The 15,919-nt window shown below is 39.1% G+C and overlaps 1 protein-coding gene across 1 annotated transcript; it reads left to right on the top strand.

Annotated features, from left to right (window-relative positions):
• The first annotated feature begins 6,841 nt into the window (after positions 1–6,841).
• On the top strand, positions 6,842–7,858 carry LOC107864748. Its single transcript, XM_016711178.2, has 2 exons — positions 6,842–6,914; positions 7,473–7,858. Exons 1-2 carry the CDS (start codon positions 6,842–6,844, stop codon positions 7,856–7,858), a joined length of 459 nt encoding a protein of 152 aa, XP_016566664.2.
• The last annotated feature ends 8,061 nt before the right edge of the window (positions 7,859–15,919 follow it).

The following is a 15,919-nucleotide window of genomic DNA, read 5'->3' as shown; positions in this document are numbered from 1 at the left end:
GATTCAGGGACTTCGAGATCACACCCACCTTAGAAGAGATCAACCAAATGGCTAATTTGCCATTGACAAGACGGGTACCTTTGGCCCCCTGTATTACTGCAGGTAGCCGTTTTCTTCGCGACATAGGGTTGAAAATTGGCACAGGCTTGAGAAAGGTTGAGGCAGACTGGGTAAGCCTGGTTATCTCTTCGAGAGGTTCGATAGAAGAGAAAGTTATGATCACTTTCGAGAAGAGTTTTCCTTCACCAGGGTCTACTGGGAGAGGCATAGAGCCATTGTATTTATGATGGCTTTTCTCGGTATTATGGTGTTCCCAATGAGAGGGAACTGGATCAGCATTCACATACTCCCCATGGTCTTATTCATGTGTAGGGGACCAATCAGGACCACGATCGTGCCGATGATTCTAGCGGAAAACTTTCGGTCTTTGTCCGCACGCTCTAGGGGGCACAATTTTTCAGAGGCTGTAACCTAATGCTCCAAGTTTGGGCATTAAAGCACTTTTATTGTAGGTATGGTGTCGGAGAGGCTGGCTCTAATCTGATTCGCAGCCACATACTTAGAGTGTCCATGTGGGAGATGCCAGTCAATGAGGAGCAGTGGCGCGACTTCCTAATCCATCTCACCGGTAACCTCATCCAGTGGAGGCTACCGTGGGTTAGTGGTCGAGTAAGGCTAAGAAGGCATTACACTTACTTTCTTGAGTTGATTGGGTTGGAGGGATTCCAACCATATGCGCCTTTGATAGTTCTAAGACAATTCGGCCTGATTCAGAACGTGCCTCTATGGTCAAACATGGCATTGTCGGAGATTGATTATAAGGGAAGAATCCCTGTAGAGAGGCTTGACAACCTAACCCATGGGTGGGGATAGATTTTTAGTTTAGGAATGGGGGGTAACCCATACTGCACTCCCGATTACTACACCTGGTATAGGTTGGAAATGATTCTAGCTCAACCGAGTTTTATGTCACTTCAAGGGCTTGTCGACATTTATAGAGCAGACCAGATTCGAGAGTAGCTGCTTCATCTTAGGCCGGTAACCACAGCCATGTATGAGAAGCTGATTCCTGGATCTATAGATCACCTCATCCCTGCTGTAGATGATGAACCCGAGGAAGAGATGAAGGAAGATCCTGAGGAAGACCCAGAGAAAGATCCCAAGGAAATGGAGGAAAATCCTGAAGAGGACCTAGAGGAGGATCCCGGGGAGGACCCGGAGGAAGATTCGGAGGAGGAACCAATGGAAGAGCAGGATGGGGAGATGACAGAGGAGATGGAGGAAGACCCTGAAGAAGAAGAGTATGGGCCTATAGACTTCAATGGAGCAGACGAAGACTTCCAAGGGCAGTAGTTAGATGGATCCCCAGGGTATCACCCTGGCCCTATTATGACCTCGATGATGATGATGATGATCCCCCCAGCTGGACTTAGGATCCATCTTGTTATTATAGAGGATCTTGTACGACCTATTTGTACTTTTGTCTTACATTTTTGTTTTTTCTAAAAAGGGTTTTGCATGACCTCTATCGATATTGTCATAGGCTACCATGATGTAATCTTTAGTTTAAAACTTTTCTTTGTAACCCATGACTTCACTCCTTGCCTTTTTCATTAATCAAAATCCCTTTGTTCTGAATTTAATTACAATTTAAAGCTTTGGATTAATTAATCGTGTTTGCAGCGTAGGCCTACCACTAGCAAAAGGAGGCTCTATATAAGAACGCATTTGAATGTCGCCAACTTGGTGTATATATGTGCTACTTACTTGTTGCATTTACGTTATCACCCAAACTAACGTAGTTTCCTTTTTCTTTTTCTTTCTATCTTTTTTTTTGCCTATTAATTCCCCGAAAAAAGAAAAAGTTGATTTGTGTCGACTTGAAAACTAGCGGAATCCCAATACAACCTTCGATCAAAAGACAAAATGACTAACAGAGACAAGGCCGCGATGATCCCAGTGGAGATACAGAGAGCTCTCAAAGGCCTTCAGATACTCAGAACGATGATCAAATGGCCAATATGGCACAGAAAATTGAGGTCCTGAAAGAAGAAATCCGTTAAATGCGGGATCTAACCAAGCTTACAATAACTAGCTTTCTCGCTCAGCTGCAGGCTCCAAGTATTGAATTACCTCCAGGTGCTTCCGCTAACCAAACAAGTATACCACAGGCTCAAGCACCGCCTTCTTTCTAACCCACTGTTGGAACGGCGCCTGGTTATCCATTTCCTACTCACAACTTTACTGTTCTAATCTATCCAGAGATGCAGCACATACCCGAGGCACATGTCACTTGTGAGATACCTGTGCCACCTGTATACGCTATCGAAGCTCCTACCTTTGCAACATCTGTGATTTTTAAGGTTCCATATAAGGATGATCGGTATACGGGGCTAGGAAAATATGTCTAGTTAAGTGAAGAAGGGTCGATAGCAACCCAACTTGAGAGTCTAAAGAGAGCATTCAGAAATATGCAAGTTACCAGAGGGACTGAAAGCTTGGACTACGATGACTTATGCATTCATCCAGACATCGACATACCAGCGGGATATAAACCACCAAAGTTTGATATGTTTGACGAAAAAGGTGACCGACATGTACACCTGAGGGCCTACTGCGATAAGTTGGTTGGAGTAGGAAGAAAAGAGAAGTTAAGGATGAAGCTATTCATTCGAAGTTTGTCGGGAGAAGCTTTGACTTGGTACACCCGACAAGAACCCTGTAAGTGATGTGACTCGAGGGCAATGGCTGAAGACTTCATGAGTCGCTTCAGGTTCAACAATGAGATTGCCCCAGATAGGTTTTCATTGGCCAACATACAGAAGAAACCATTAGAATCATTTCAAGAATACACATGGCGTTGGAGAACCGAGGCTGCTAGGATCCAGCCTCCACTAGATAAAAGTGAACTCTCTAAGTATTTTATCCGAGCTCAAGAGTAAGTCTACTTTGACAAGATGATGTCGATGATGGGCCAAAGGTTCGCAGAATTGGTCCAAATAGTAGATTTCATAGAAGAAGGCATTAAGTTGGGGAAGATCCAATCTATGGCTGCATTACAAGCTGCGAGTAAGGCCATGCAGACTGGTTCCATTAATGGTAACAATAAAAAGAGTGAAGAAGTCTCAGTCGTCACACCATACTACCAACCTGGAAATCCTTCTTACCGTTACCCAAACAACCCCCAAATTATTGCACATGTCCTAGTATAAAATACTCAACCACATTATAATCCACCTTGAGCTCCATCATACCAGAATCCACCAAGACCATACGCCCTTGTCCAAGCTCTAGCTCACCAAAATAGACCAGTCTATGCACTCAGACCACGTCCAAACTTTGAAACCAGAAATACCCACACCTACACACCGATTGCAGAACCTTTAGCCCAGTTGTTCGAAAGATTAAGGGCTGTCGATTTGTTACATCCAATTAAGGGAAAGGCCCCTGATCCGACCTCTTAAAACTTTGACGGTAGCAAGCGGTGTGCCTATCACTCAGGAGTCCAAGGGTACGACACAGAAGACTGTTATAGTTTGAAGAATCAAATTGAGTCTCTGGTAAGAAGGGGTATTATCAAATGCACCGTCTCAACTCCCAATGTGAACAATAACCCCTTTCCAAATCATAGAAATTGGGAAGTCAACATAATTACTCTAGAGGAGGAGTATGATGTGGATGAAATAATTACACCCACATGGAGTGCAAAGGAGATCGCCATTGCATCACCAGCATAACCATTTATCACAGTTCAGTTGAGGAAGCCTATAACTATTTAGACCTACCTACCGAGAGTTGTAGTGACCACATTAGCCACTGGGAAGACCGACTATGACACCAAGGCAGTCCCATGGGACTATCAATCTTAAGCCAAGGGAAAAATGATAGACGCTGCTGCAGCTTAAAAGATGACCAGGTCGGGAAGGTGTTATGCACCAGAGGAACAAAATTGTAGAGTTCTCGGGAAAGATCAAAACCCGAGGAGAAATATCATAGATGCTGAAGCTGCAGAATTTTGGAAGAAGATGCAGCCCAAGAACTATTCAATCGAAGATCAACTCAAAAAGACACCGGCCCACATATCCGTCATGTCCTTGCTCATGAGTTCTGAAGCCCATAGAAATGCTTTGATGGAATTTTTATCTGGGATTAGCATACCAAAGGAGACAACTAGCAAAACTTTGGCTGCAATAATCAGGCGAGTGGTAGAGGCAAATAAGGTCTCTTTCCATGACGATGAGTTACCATCAGAATGGGCTGCACACAATAAAGTGCTCCATATTGCGGTGAGATATCATGACAAGATTGTGAAAAGGGTCTTGATCGATAATGGTTCGGGTTATAATATTTGTATATTCTCCACTCTGAGGGATTTGGGTGTGAATATAGAAGATATAAAGGAGAGTTGGGTTAAGGTTAGAGCCTTTGATGGGTCGCAAAAGAGTGTCATCGGGGAAATTTACTTAACACTACAGATAGGACCAGCAGAATTTCCTATCCTATTTCAGGTCATGGATGTGTCATCTAGCTACAACTTATTGCTAGGGAGGCCATGGGTCCATATGGCAAAATTCATTCCTTCCACTCTCCATAAGTGCGTGAAGTTTGAATGGGGTCGCATAAAAGTTACTATTCATGGAGAACTCAGTCATCCCATTTATTCTGTCAATTCAGTCCCAGTCATCGAAGAGTTAGATGGAGCCATTTTCCATACTCTGGAGATCATGCAAGCTGCAAAGATCAATGAGAAGGCAATGCCAGCTGTAGTGAAAATGTCGAATGCTGAAAAGATGGTTGCGTCGGAGATGTTGAAATATAGGTATCAGCCCAAGATAGGACTAGGACCCAGAGCCGATGGTATAGTCTAGCCAATTCAATTAAAGCAGCAGAAGGCTACTACAGGGCTTGGATATGAGCCTATTTTTGGAGCAGCCTGCGGTAAAGGATTTGGAATGAGGATATTTGTGCCAGCCCAAGTCCTGGTTTCAAAACAAACGGATGATGAAGATATCACAGATGGAATAGGAAATTTATTTGTAGCTGTGATCGAAGAAGAATCAGAGATGGCTTTCCAAAAGCTCACCATCCGTGATGCCGAGCCTGGAAAAGCCTTGCAGAACTAGACCATCAGCCCATCCCTGTTTCGTCAGGAGTCTTGGTAGTGAGGAGTGCTGTTTTTTTTTAAAAAAAATTATTATTTTGTTTGCATGACCAATTGAGGCTTGAGTCATGCCGAATTTCTTTTGCCACTTACAACTTGTCAGAGCCCAATGCTTTTGTTAATAAAAGTCCTTATTTTCAAAACTTATTTCCCTATTTTCTATATCTATTTACATTACTCACTTTTTATACTTTTAGCACAAATATTAATAAAAATCCTCATTCAACGATTATGACATGTAACGAATCTGTTGAGCAAAATGCAAGCGATGAACAAGATTACGAGGATTACGATGAGAGCATGATGCCTGAAAACTTACCGTAGGAGATCGAACAACTTGAGAGTCAGAAAAATCCTAATATAGATGAAACTGAAGTCGTCGATTTGGGCAATGAAGAAACGGCAAATGAAACACGAGTCAACATTCACTTGGAGGCTAAAAGAAAGCAGGAATTGATAAGTCTGCTTAAGCAATACATTGATGTACTTGCTTGTTCTTACGACGACATGCCTGGTCTAAGCACTGATATCATCTCACATCGACTATCGACTAACCCCGCATGCCCACCAGTGAATCAAAAGACGAAGAAATTCAAACCTGATTTGAGTTTGAGAATCAAGAAGGAGGTGAACAAGCAGATAGAAGCCAACGTTGTGAGGTTCACAACTTACCCCACCTAGCTAGACAACATCATTCCTGTACTAAAGAAAGATGGAAAGATAAGGATATGCATAGATTTTTGGGATCTCAACAAGGCTAGTACAAAAGATAATTTTCCTCTCCTAAATATTCATATTCTCATCGATAATTATGCAAAACATGAGTTACTGTCATTTGTTGATTGTTTTGCGGGATATCATCAAATCATGATGGATGAGAATGATGCAGAGAAGACAGCCTTCATCACTCCATGGTTAGTATATTGCTACAGGGTAATGCCATTTGGACTCAAGAATGCCGGTGCGACGTACATGAGGGCCATGACTACTCTTTTCCATGATATGAATAACAAAGAAATCGAAGTGTACGTGGATGATGTCGTCATCAAATCAAAAAGGACTTCAAACCATTTTGATGATTTACGAAAGTTTTTTGAAAGGCTGCAAAGGTATGACCTAAAGTTGAATCCAGCTAAATGCGCCTTTGGAGTTCCTGCGGGAAAGTTATTGGGATTCATTGTTAGAAGGAGATGTATAGAGTTGGACCCATCCAAGATAAAAGCAATCCAAGACTTACAACCTCCTAAGACTAAAAAGGATGTAATGAGCTTCTTGCGAAGACTCAATTATATCAGTCGGTTCATAGCCCAGTCCACTATAATTTGTGAACCAATATTTATGATATTGAAGAAAGATGTCGCCACTGGATGGATTGAAGAATGTCAGAAGGCTTTTGACAAAATCAAGGAATATTTTTCTAACCCACCAGTATTGGTTCCACCAGAACCTGGAAAGCCATTGTTGTTATATCTATCTGTTATAGATAATGCCTTTGGATGTGTGTTAGGGCAGCATGATGATACGGGGAGGAAAGAGCAAGCCATTTACTACCTGAGTAAAAAAATCACACTGTATGAAGCTAGGTATACATTGTTGGAGTGAACCTATTGTGTATTGACCTGGGTTGTGCAAAATTTAAGGCACTACCTTTCCGCATATACCACGTACCTAATTTCGAGAATGGATCCACTCAAGTACATATTTCAGAAGCCAATGCCTACTGGAAAGTTTGCAAAATGGCAGATCTTGTTGAGTGAGTTTGACATTGTGTAGGTGACACAAAAAGCTATTAAAGGACAAGCTTTTGCTGATCATCTCGTAGAAAATCCAGTAGACCAAGATTACAGGCCGCTCAAGACCTACTTTCCTGATGAAGAGGTGTTGTTTGCAAGAGAAGACATCTCAGAGTCATATGATGGATGAAGGATGTTTTCCGATGGAGCAACGAACTTCAAAAGAGTCGGAATTGGAGCTGTCCTAGTTTCAGAAATAGGTCAACTCTACCCAATCTCGGCGAAGATTAGGTTTCCTTGCACAAAGAACATGGAAGAATATGAGGGTTGCATTCTCGGGCTTAGGATGGCAGTAGACATGGACATTAAAGAGCTATTGGTGATAGGAGATTCAAATTTACTGATCCATCAGGTGCAAGGAGAATGGACCACCAAGAATGTCAAAATACTTCCTTATGTACAATGTGTTAAGGAATTGAGCAAAAGGTTTACGAAAATCAAAATCAAGCATGTCCCTTGAATTCAAAATGAGTTCGCTGATGCCTTGGCGACACTATCTTCAATGATTCAACATCCAGATAAGAATTACATTGATCCCATCAAAGTGGAGATACATGACCAACAAGACTACTATTTCCATGTAGATGAAGAGCCAGATGAGAAACCGTTGTACTATGACATTAAGAGGTTACTTGGAGTAGGAGGATATCCAGAAGACGCTACTGACAAACAGAAGAGAACTTTAAGAAGGATGGCCAATCACTCCTTTCTCAATGGGGAAATCCTATATAGGAGGACTCCAGACCTAGGATTGCTACGATATGTCGATTCCACGGAGGCCACGAGATTGTTAAAGGAGATACATGCAGGAACTTATGGACCCCACATGAATGGTTTCATGCTCGCGAAGAAGCTTTTGAGAGCTGGATACTTTTGGATGACCATGGAGAGGGATAACATTTGATTCGTACAGAAGTGTCACTAATGTCAAGTTCATGGAGACTTTATACGAGTTCCGCCAAATGAACTCAATGTGATAGGTTCTCCTTGGCCGTTTGCTGCTTGGGGCATGAATGTTATTGGGCCTATAGAGCTTCTTGCATCCAATGGACACCGTTTTATCTTGGTCGCTATTGATTACTTCATAAAGTGGGTTGAGACCTCGATACATAAGGCCGTAACCAAGAAGGTGGTATTAGATTTTGTTCGCAACAACTTAGTCTATCAGTTTGGAATTCTAGAGTCAATCATAACAGATAATAAAGCCAATCTTAATAGCGCCCTGATGAGAGATATTTGCAAAAAGTTTAAGATCTCTCATCGAAATTCCACGGCTTATCGACCACAAATGAATGGAGCGGTTGAAGCTGCAAACAAGAATATCAAGAGGATCTTGAGGAAAATAGTGGACGATAATAGGGAATGGCATGAGAAGTTGCCATATGCTTACTTGGATATCGCACCACAATCAGAACTTCTATTGGGGCAACTCTCTACATGTTGGTTTATGGGTCAGAAGTAGTGATACCTACAGAAGTAGAGATACCTTCATTGAGAGTCATTCAGGAGGTTGGTCTAGACGACGCTGAATGGATTCGTAGCAAGATCGAGCAGTTGATGCTCATTGACTAGAAGAGATTGGATGCAGTCTGTCATGGTCAACTCTATCAAAATAGAATGACCAAGGCGTTCAATAAGAAAGTCAAGCCTAGTCGATTCACACCGGGACAGTTAGTATCGAAGAAGATATTCTCTCACAAAGGTGAAGCCAAAGGAAAATTTGCGCCAAATTGGCAAGGTCCTTACATAGTCCACCGAGTACTCTCAGGATGAGCAGTAATACTCGCAGAAATGGACGGCGCAGTAAGCACGAAGCCGATCAACTCAGACGCCATCAAGAAGTACTACATTTGAAGACATTAGGACTAGTTGTTTCTTTGTACTTTTTGCATTTTTCTCTAATATAACAGAACTACGTATTAGCCTGATTTCCCATGGCGGGACACGTAGGCAACCCATATAGGGTTCGGTTCTCCTTAGAAAATCCAAAAACATCATCCTTTCATGTATTTAGAACCACGCTCGACCTGACTTCCCACAGCGGGATACGTAGGCAATCCACATCGGATTCGATCCTTACATATTTTTACCTTTTCATTGTACTGAACTACGGCCTGACCTGATTCTACTTGGATACGTAGGCAGCCTGAGTCAGGCCGGTCATTGCATTATTTTACTTTATCTTTTATATCGAATTACGTTATGATCTGATTCCTATTCTTAGGATACGTAAGCATCCTGAGTCAGGCTCGGTCATAACACTACATATCTTCACTTTTCCCATTGTAATTGAACTATGTACAAACCTGATACCACTTGGATACGTAGGCAGTCTGAATCAGACTCGATCGCTGCATTTCATACTTTATTCTTCACCCTCGAACTACGTATAGACCTGATTCCACTTGGATACGTAGGCAACCTCAAAGGTTCGGTCTTACCTTTAGTAAAATCCCCTTTCGCTCGTAGTGTAGCCCCAGAATATGAGCGATCTCACCTCCCAAGTCGTCCTAGCATCGACAAAGTCAGAAGAGTTCCATCAGAAGGATAAAGCTACGAGAATCACAACGAGGAGCTGAGGCCAACGGATTTCGAAACATGTCATAATCTAAAAATGACAAAGCATTACTATATATATTCAATATATACATAATATATTTGTGAAAGCATATATACATAGATGTATTTTTACTATACTTCCCAACTTTCCCACCTACGGAGACTCCAGATTTGGGATTGATTGAGCAACCGAAGAAGTGTTGGAGGATTCCAAAAACAAAGCCAGGATCCCCACGTCAACACAAATCAACACCTCCTCCCAACTATGAATTTTTCTTTGAGCGCAGGAAAACAGGAATTGGAAGGCTACGTCAAGTCAAGCTTTGGGATAGGATCAGGGGCATCATGCAACTTTCCACCGCGACAAGACCCAAATATTCTTCCCTTTCTTTTGTTCACTTTACATATATTTATACTAATCCTCACAAGCTCTAAGAGTTTTATTAAAATTCTTTTGTAGGTACATTTTGAAGACCTGGGTCGGAAACTAAGAAAAGAGGATCCTTATAGGAAGATTAGGCTATTTACTTCTCCCAACAAAATCCGCAAATCGGAGAGTGTCGTCTGACTTCAATAAAGTTGAGATTCCGCAGGGCAAGGACTGTATATAATCAAACAAAGTCAAGCTTCCACATTCCAAAGGACTGTACATAAGCAAATAAAGTCGAGCTTCCGCATTCCAAAGGACTGTACATAAGCAAACAAAGTCGAGCTTCCGCATTTCGAGGACTATATATAAGCAAACAAAGTCGAGTTCCACATTTCAAAGACTGTACATAAGCAAACAAAGTCAAGATTCCGCATTTCAAAGGACAGTACATAAGCGAACAAAGTTGAGTTTCCGCATTCCGAGGACTGTATATAAGCAAACAAAGTTGAGTTCCACATTTCAAAGATTGTACATAAGCAAGCAAAGCGATCCTCTGCCATATTGAAGGATGCAAATGAGCAATATAACTCTCCGCCATATCAGAAGTTATGCACCAGCAAGGGGGATGCCCCACCATAAATCAAAGAATGTATATAAGCAAAGTAACACTTCGCCATATCGGAGAATCGTATTTCAGAAAACAAAGCATGGACTACCAATCAGAGGCCCATACCATAGCAAGTGCGCAAGAAAGCCACTATCACAACAACATTAAGTTCCAGCAGCAATACCGTCATCTCGTTTAGACTGAGGGCCGCCTTGACAAATACGAGGCAGTCTACCTTTGGGCAAATATCCTGCCGTCAGAGTCTATTTATATTTCAGCCGACAGAGGCTATTTGCATTTCAACCGACGGAGGCTATTTACATTTCAGCCGACGGAGGTTATTTACATTTCAGCCGACGGAGGCTATTATATTTCAGCCGACGGAGGCTATTTACATTCCAGCCGACGAAGGCTATTTATATTCTAGCCGACGGAGGCTATTTACATTTCAGCCGATGGAGGCTATCTACATTTCAGTTATTGGCCCCGCCAGTCGAAGGCCTCCAAAAATGGAGACAATACTAGTTTGAATATTTGAACTCTACTCTTTACATTACTATTTCAATTTACAAATTTTCAAACAAAAGGTACTTTTCACCCTGTTATTTGTTTTGTAGGACCATGTAGTACAGCGTGGAACTACCCTCTTAGCAGCAAACTGGAGCAAGCTAGTGGAATGTCAAGCATCCCCAGCTACGTCAAGGATTCCGACAAAGAAACTCAACTCAACTCGACTCAAATTTTTATTTTTATTTTTGTCATCACTTAGTGCCGTATTAATTTGGCACTGGGGCAATTTTTGAAAATTTATTATCACCTTTTCTCTCAAGATCCTCAGCAGATATCACTATCCAACGTCTTCTCATCCCTAACTACTTCTAACAGTCCGTTTTGGCCTTGCACCCATATCCATTTCATTCGTGCTAAAAGTTTGTTACCATCCCAAAGTAACCAGTGTTACCATAATTCTATACTGGGTCAAATTTTGATGAATATCAAAATTTTGCTACAATTCAAACTACAAATGGCCTAATTTTTCACGGAGCCCGAGATATGTAGGCAGCTCAAAAATCGGAGCCCGGTCATAATCTTTCAAACATTTTGTTTTGCCTGAGACAAAATTGATTACGTTAACGTGAGTGCCCAAAGATTTTCACACAAATCTTCGGTCCCTCAGGGGCAACAGTTGACACCCAATTTTGACTCGCCCTTTTTCCTCTAATTATTTTTCCGATGCTTCTTGGCCCTAAATAATTTTCAAAAAATTAAATAAAATAAGATTCGTATTTTTTTTCTATTTCTACAAGTTTTAATTAAAAAAAAATTATTTTTATCTGTAAAATTACTTTAATTAAATATAATTAAATATTTGACATCAAAATCACAAATATATATCTTTGATAGTCACATTCACATCCTTTCTAACTTTATTTTTTGAGGGTAATATTGTGACCATATACGCATATATTTACTACATAAAATATATTTTAAGATGTACATATACTTTTTATATTCTTGATCTTTACGTATATTTTATTACATTCTTATTTCTACACACACATATATATATTGTTAATATTAAATCACAAAAAAGAAAAAAGATATTAAATTAGACACTTTAAGAATTACGTTTGTAATTTATTTATGTTAAAACTAAAAATAATTTTAGGGTAGCAGGAAGCATCGATAAATTTAATTTCCGTAGAAAAAGAATATTCGGGTTGATAATAATCCACTTTCATTTTTATTTCACCCGAGCCCAACTCTTATTTTATGGATTTTAGCCAAGAGCCTGAATATCAGTCCGAACTTAGTATAATTTATACGTTCGCTTGTCATTCCACCTTAACAGATACGATTTAATCTGATCCGTCGATTTATTTTGAAAACCCAAAAGGTCCAAAAATGTTCAGTTATTTTTTATATATAATTTATTTTTGTTGAACTGTCTATTTATTTGTATATTTATTTTTCTCTTTTTTTCTTCTCTTTAAATTAAATTCGAACCGTTCAATCGAATATCGAACGCATAAAAAATAGTCGTTTTGTAATCGACCTTTCTCATATTTATCCATACGTACATACATTGTATTTTATTTGTTGCATTATTATTATAAGGATAATTTCTTCAAGACCGTCTGATCAAAGATCAAGCGGATCAAGATCAGTCCAAAACGCCCGACTGACACAAATTGATCCAGTTCGTTAATTCTTCTTTCTAATCTAAGAGTTCTGAATTTTCAAATATCTATCACCCTCTCTCTATATATATTTTGATATTATTATTCCACTTTATATATATAGATATTTGAGTTCGAACTGTTCCGACCAAGATCAAACAGATCAAAAAAATAATTAAATTTAAATCAAATTTTTTTCCGTATGTTCACATATATGTATAATTTTTTTTTATGTACTATTTTTAAAGATCGTCCGATCTTTGATCGGACAGATCAAAATTGATTAATATCTTCAAACCAGGGCATTAATTGCTCCTGCGCCTCCTAGCATCACAACCGACTTTAATTTATTTTTCCAACATACAGATGCTCAGATCACACATATCTTATCCTCTTCCCCAAAATTAGCTCCCATCAACGTTCAATTTTCCCAAAAAGGGCCAAAACCATCGCCCTTTTTTTCTCTCTTCCCATCCATCTTCCCTTTCATGCCAAGAATGACCAACTAATAAACCTAGCCGCATCAGTGTAGTCTGCTGCTAGCCTATTCGAGATTCGCCTATTTTTTCCCATCCAGGCCCGTGAATCCACAAAAATTAGAAAAATTAGTCCCTAAAACGTGATACAACGGAAAAATCTTTTGGATCCACCATTAATGGCTTCTCAGAAGTTGTTCGTTTTTCAAAAATTTGAGATTCAAATTTTGAAACTCCCCCTCATTTTTTTTAAAAAAAACTTATTTCAAATTCGGACTTTGAAGTTCGGATTTTGGGATATAAGTAGCTATATTTGTGTACCATTGACGGGGGAGGGAGGGGGGGGGGGGGAAGAGATTGAAAAAAAAGGGGCTTAATTTTCAAAGCAAAAGGGAGAAGTCTGAAAAAAAAATTAGAGAGAAAAAAAAATCGTGTGAGCAAACTCGTGAGAAGAAACTAAAAAAATCGAGTGAAAAAAAATCGAGCGAAACAGAGGAAAATTTGGTTTGAAAAATCTCGAGTTCGCTATTCTCTTTTCAGTTCGGTCCAAATTCGGGTTCCAGTGGTTGAGTGCAAAGTCGCCGGGAAAACATTGACGCCAACGCCCAGTTTAGCTGGACCGAACAAGGTGCAAACCCATTCCCCTGGCTGCATTTTGCCTTCTTTTTCTTCATCTTTTCTTTTCTCTGTTGAATATATTTGTTGAATATGAGGCTTGCTTTGATTTGGAATTGTGTTGTTACTGTCTTGGCCTTGCAAGCAGAAGTTGTGGGTCTCTAATCTGAAAAGTCAGTTGGTTTTGAATATATTGAATCCATACATGTGGTTATCTTATTTGTTTGTCATAGACTTCTGGAAATCTCGTTGATAAGCATGATTTAGTTATGGAGGTTTATTCCGTGTGTACGTGGATCTGTTGACACTTCTTATCACTTTTAGTTTCTTTTCTTAATATATAGCTGATCTGAATTTTCAGTAACCACCCTTTGGTGTATAATGTGTGGCTTGAATTGAATGGATCTTGGAGGAGAAATTAATTTGTTTATTCGGGAGGTATATTAGGCAAGTCAAGAATACCATTTTAGACTTTGATTTTCATCTTACAAGCAGTCAAAGTATGCTAAAATGATGTTTTCTATTTTCCTTCATCTTCTTGAAACCGTACGGATCGTCTATTTTATTTTCAGTCTGCCTCGGGTGTGCGAAGCATATTGTTCGCCCGAGTTTCATTTAAACTTTTTTGTTACTGTTTTATTCTAAATAGATGGATTATGTTTCGATCGTAAGTGATTTCCGATTAAAATGATGCTATTGTCGATTCTGAAAATTTACTCGAAGGGAAATGTATGGCATTCTTGGTATTTCGTTTGGTTATGATATTGTTGCTCCTTAGTCATAAATTGATGTCCCAAATTTAGATTTGTTTCTCTCCTACTTTTTACAAGAGTATATTATATATTTAAGTTTGATCAAGTGTTTTCTCAAGTAGTTGCGAGTCAAAATATTTTCTTTAACCCAAATAGTCATTCGTGAATTTATCTTTTACCAAATTCTTGTTTGAAGTAGAACTTTTCTTTTGCTTCAAGATGCCAGTATATGTTTTATTTTGTTGTTTTGATAAAACTTTAGTTAGACTTTCTTGCATTAACTGGGCATTTGGTTAAATGGATCGGAGAATGCGCACACTTTAATGTTACCTTCTCTACTACATATGTGTGCCTTTGCTACGAGTACATGAGAATGATGGACTTTAAAAGTCAAGGTTGGAAAAGGTTCAAAAGAAAAAAAATAATAACTTTGTTGGATTGCATTATGGTGTGAATATATGTTGGTTTCCTATAATAAAGAAAATGGCATGTTGGTAGAGTAAATGTGCAGGAGAGGAGTTTGTGACAATTAAGTTGAATTCTTCCCATGCTTTTGCTAAAGTTTTGTTTATGCTTGTTACTCTATACTTTGTTTGTCATACCAACAGTAGGTTGTTTGATTTAATGGCTCGAAGTTAGGATTTATCTCTCGTGATTAACTCTATTACAATGGAGATTTTAATCACGACATGATCTTAAATCATGTATCATCTTAATATGTTATTTACTCTCATCGCTTAAATTCGAGTCTCTAATCCTTATTTTTTGTGTTTCATGTGATTTTGAGAGTTGGAGTTTCAATTGAAACTCGCCTTAACCAAACATTGGGTCAACCGCATAAGATTGCAGAGCTTCGAAATTCCGCAAAATCAGGAGTCTAAGACCCCCGACGGAGTCTAATATTCCCCATCTCCATTAGATTTAATTTATATCTTTATCATATTGAGTTTTTTTTATGACTAACTCTTATTGTCTATTTCGTTTAAGATAGTTTTATTTGATGTTTATGATGCCATATTACTTGTTGATCCGTTCACATACCTTTAACCTCTCAATTTTCGCAAATAGCGCATGATTCGTACTAGGTAAAAAATTCATTTTATATTCGGTTATTTTAAAAACTCATCACAAACATTTTAAAACAAGCATACCAATCATTCATGTTTTTAAAATAAATAAATCCATAAAATAATAAAATGAAGTTTCAATGTAATTTATTTGAAAAAAAAGTCCCCAAACTTACACTTTTCGGAATCACCAATCTTAATTTATTAAACAATATCAATGTTCTGCTTCTTTATTTTTCAACATCCGCTTCGAATTTTCTCCAGATTTCAAAGGGACATGAAAATCGTGAGGTATATATTTACACTATTATACATGAGATATATTCTACCGCTATTATA

This window comes from Capsicum annuum, chromosome 3 (genome assembly GCF_002878395.1).
Source record: "Capsicum annuum cultivar UCD-10X-F1 chromosome 3, UCD10Xv1.1, whole genome shotgun sequence".
NCBI lineage: Eukaryota > Viridiplantae > Streptophyta > Magnoliopsida > Solanales > Solanaceae > Capsicum > Capsicum annuum.
Note: the sequence above shows the minus strand (reverse complement) of the source record. Positions and strands in the feature narration are given on the sequence as shown.

What these genes read in the sequence shown, in the direction of transcription:
- LOC107864748 (XM_016711178.2), top strand. Translation starts at nt 6,842, where the DNA reads ATGGATCCACTCAAGTACATATTTCAGAAGCCAATGCCTACTGGAAAG. An exon ending in AAAATGGCAGATCTTGTTGA is followed by an intron (nt 6,915 to 7,472) that starts GTGAGTTTGACA and finishes TTCAACATCCAG; the next exon opens with ATAAGAATTACATTGATCCC.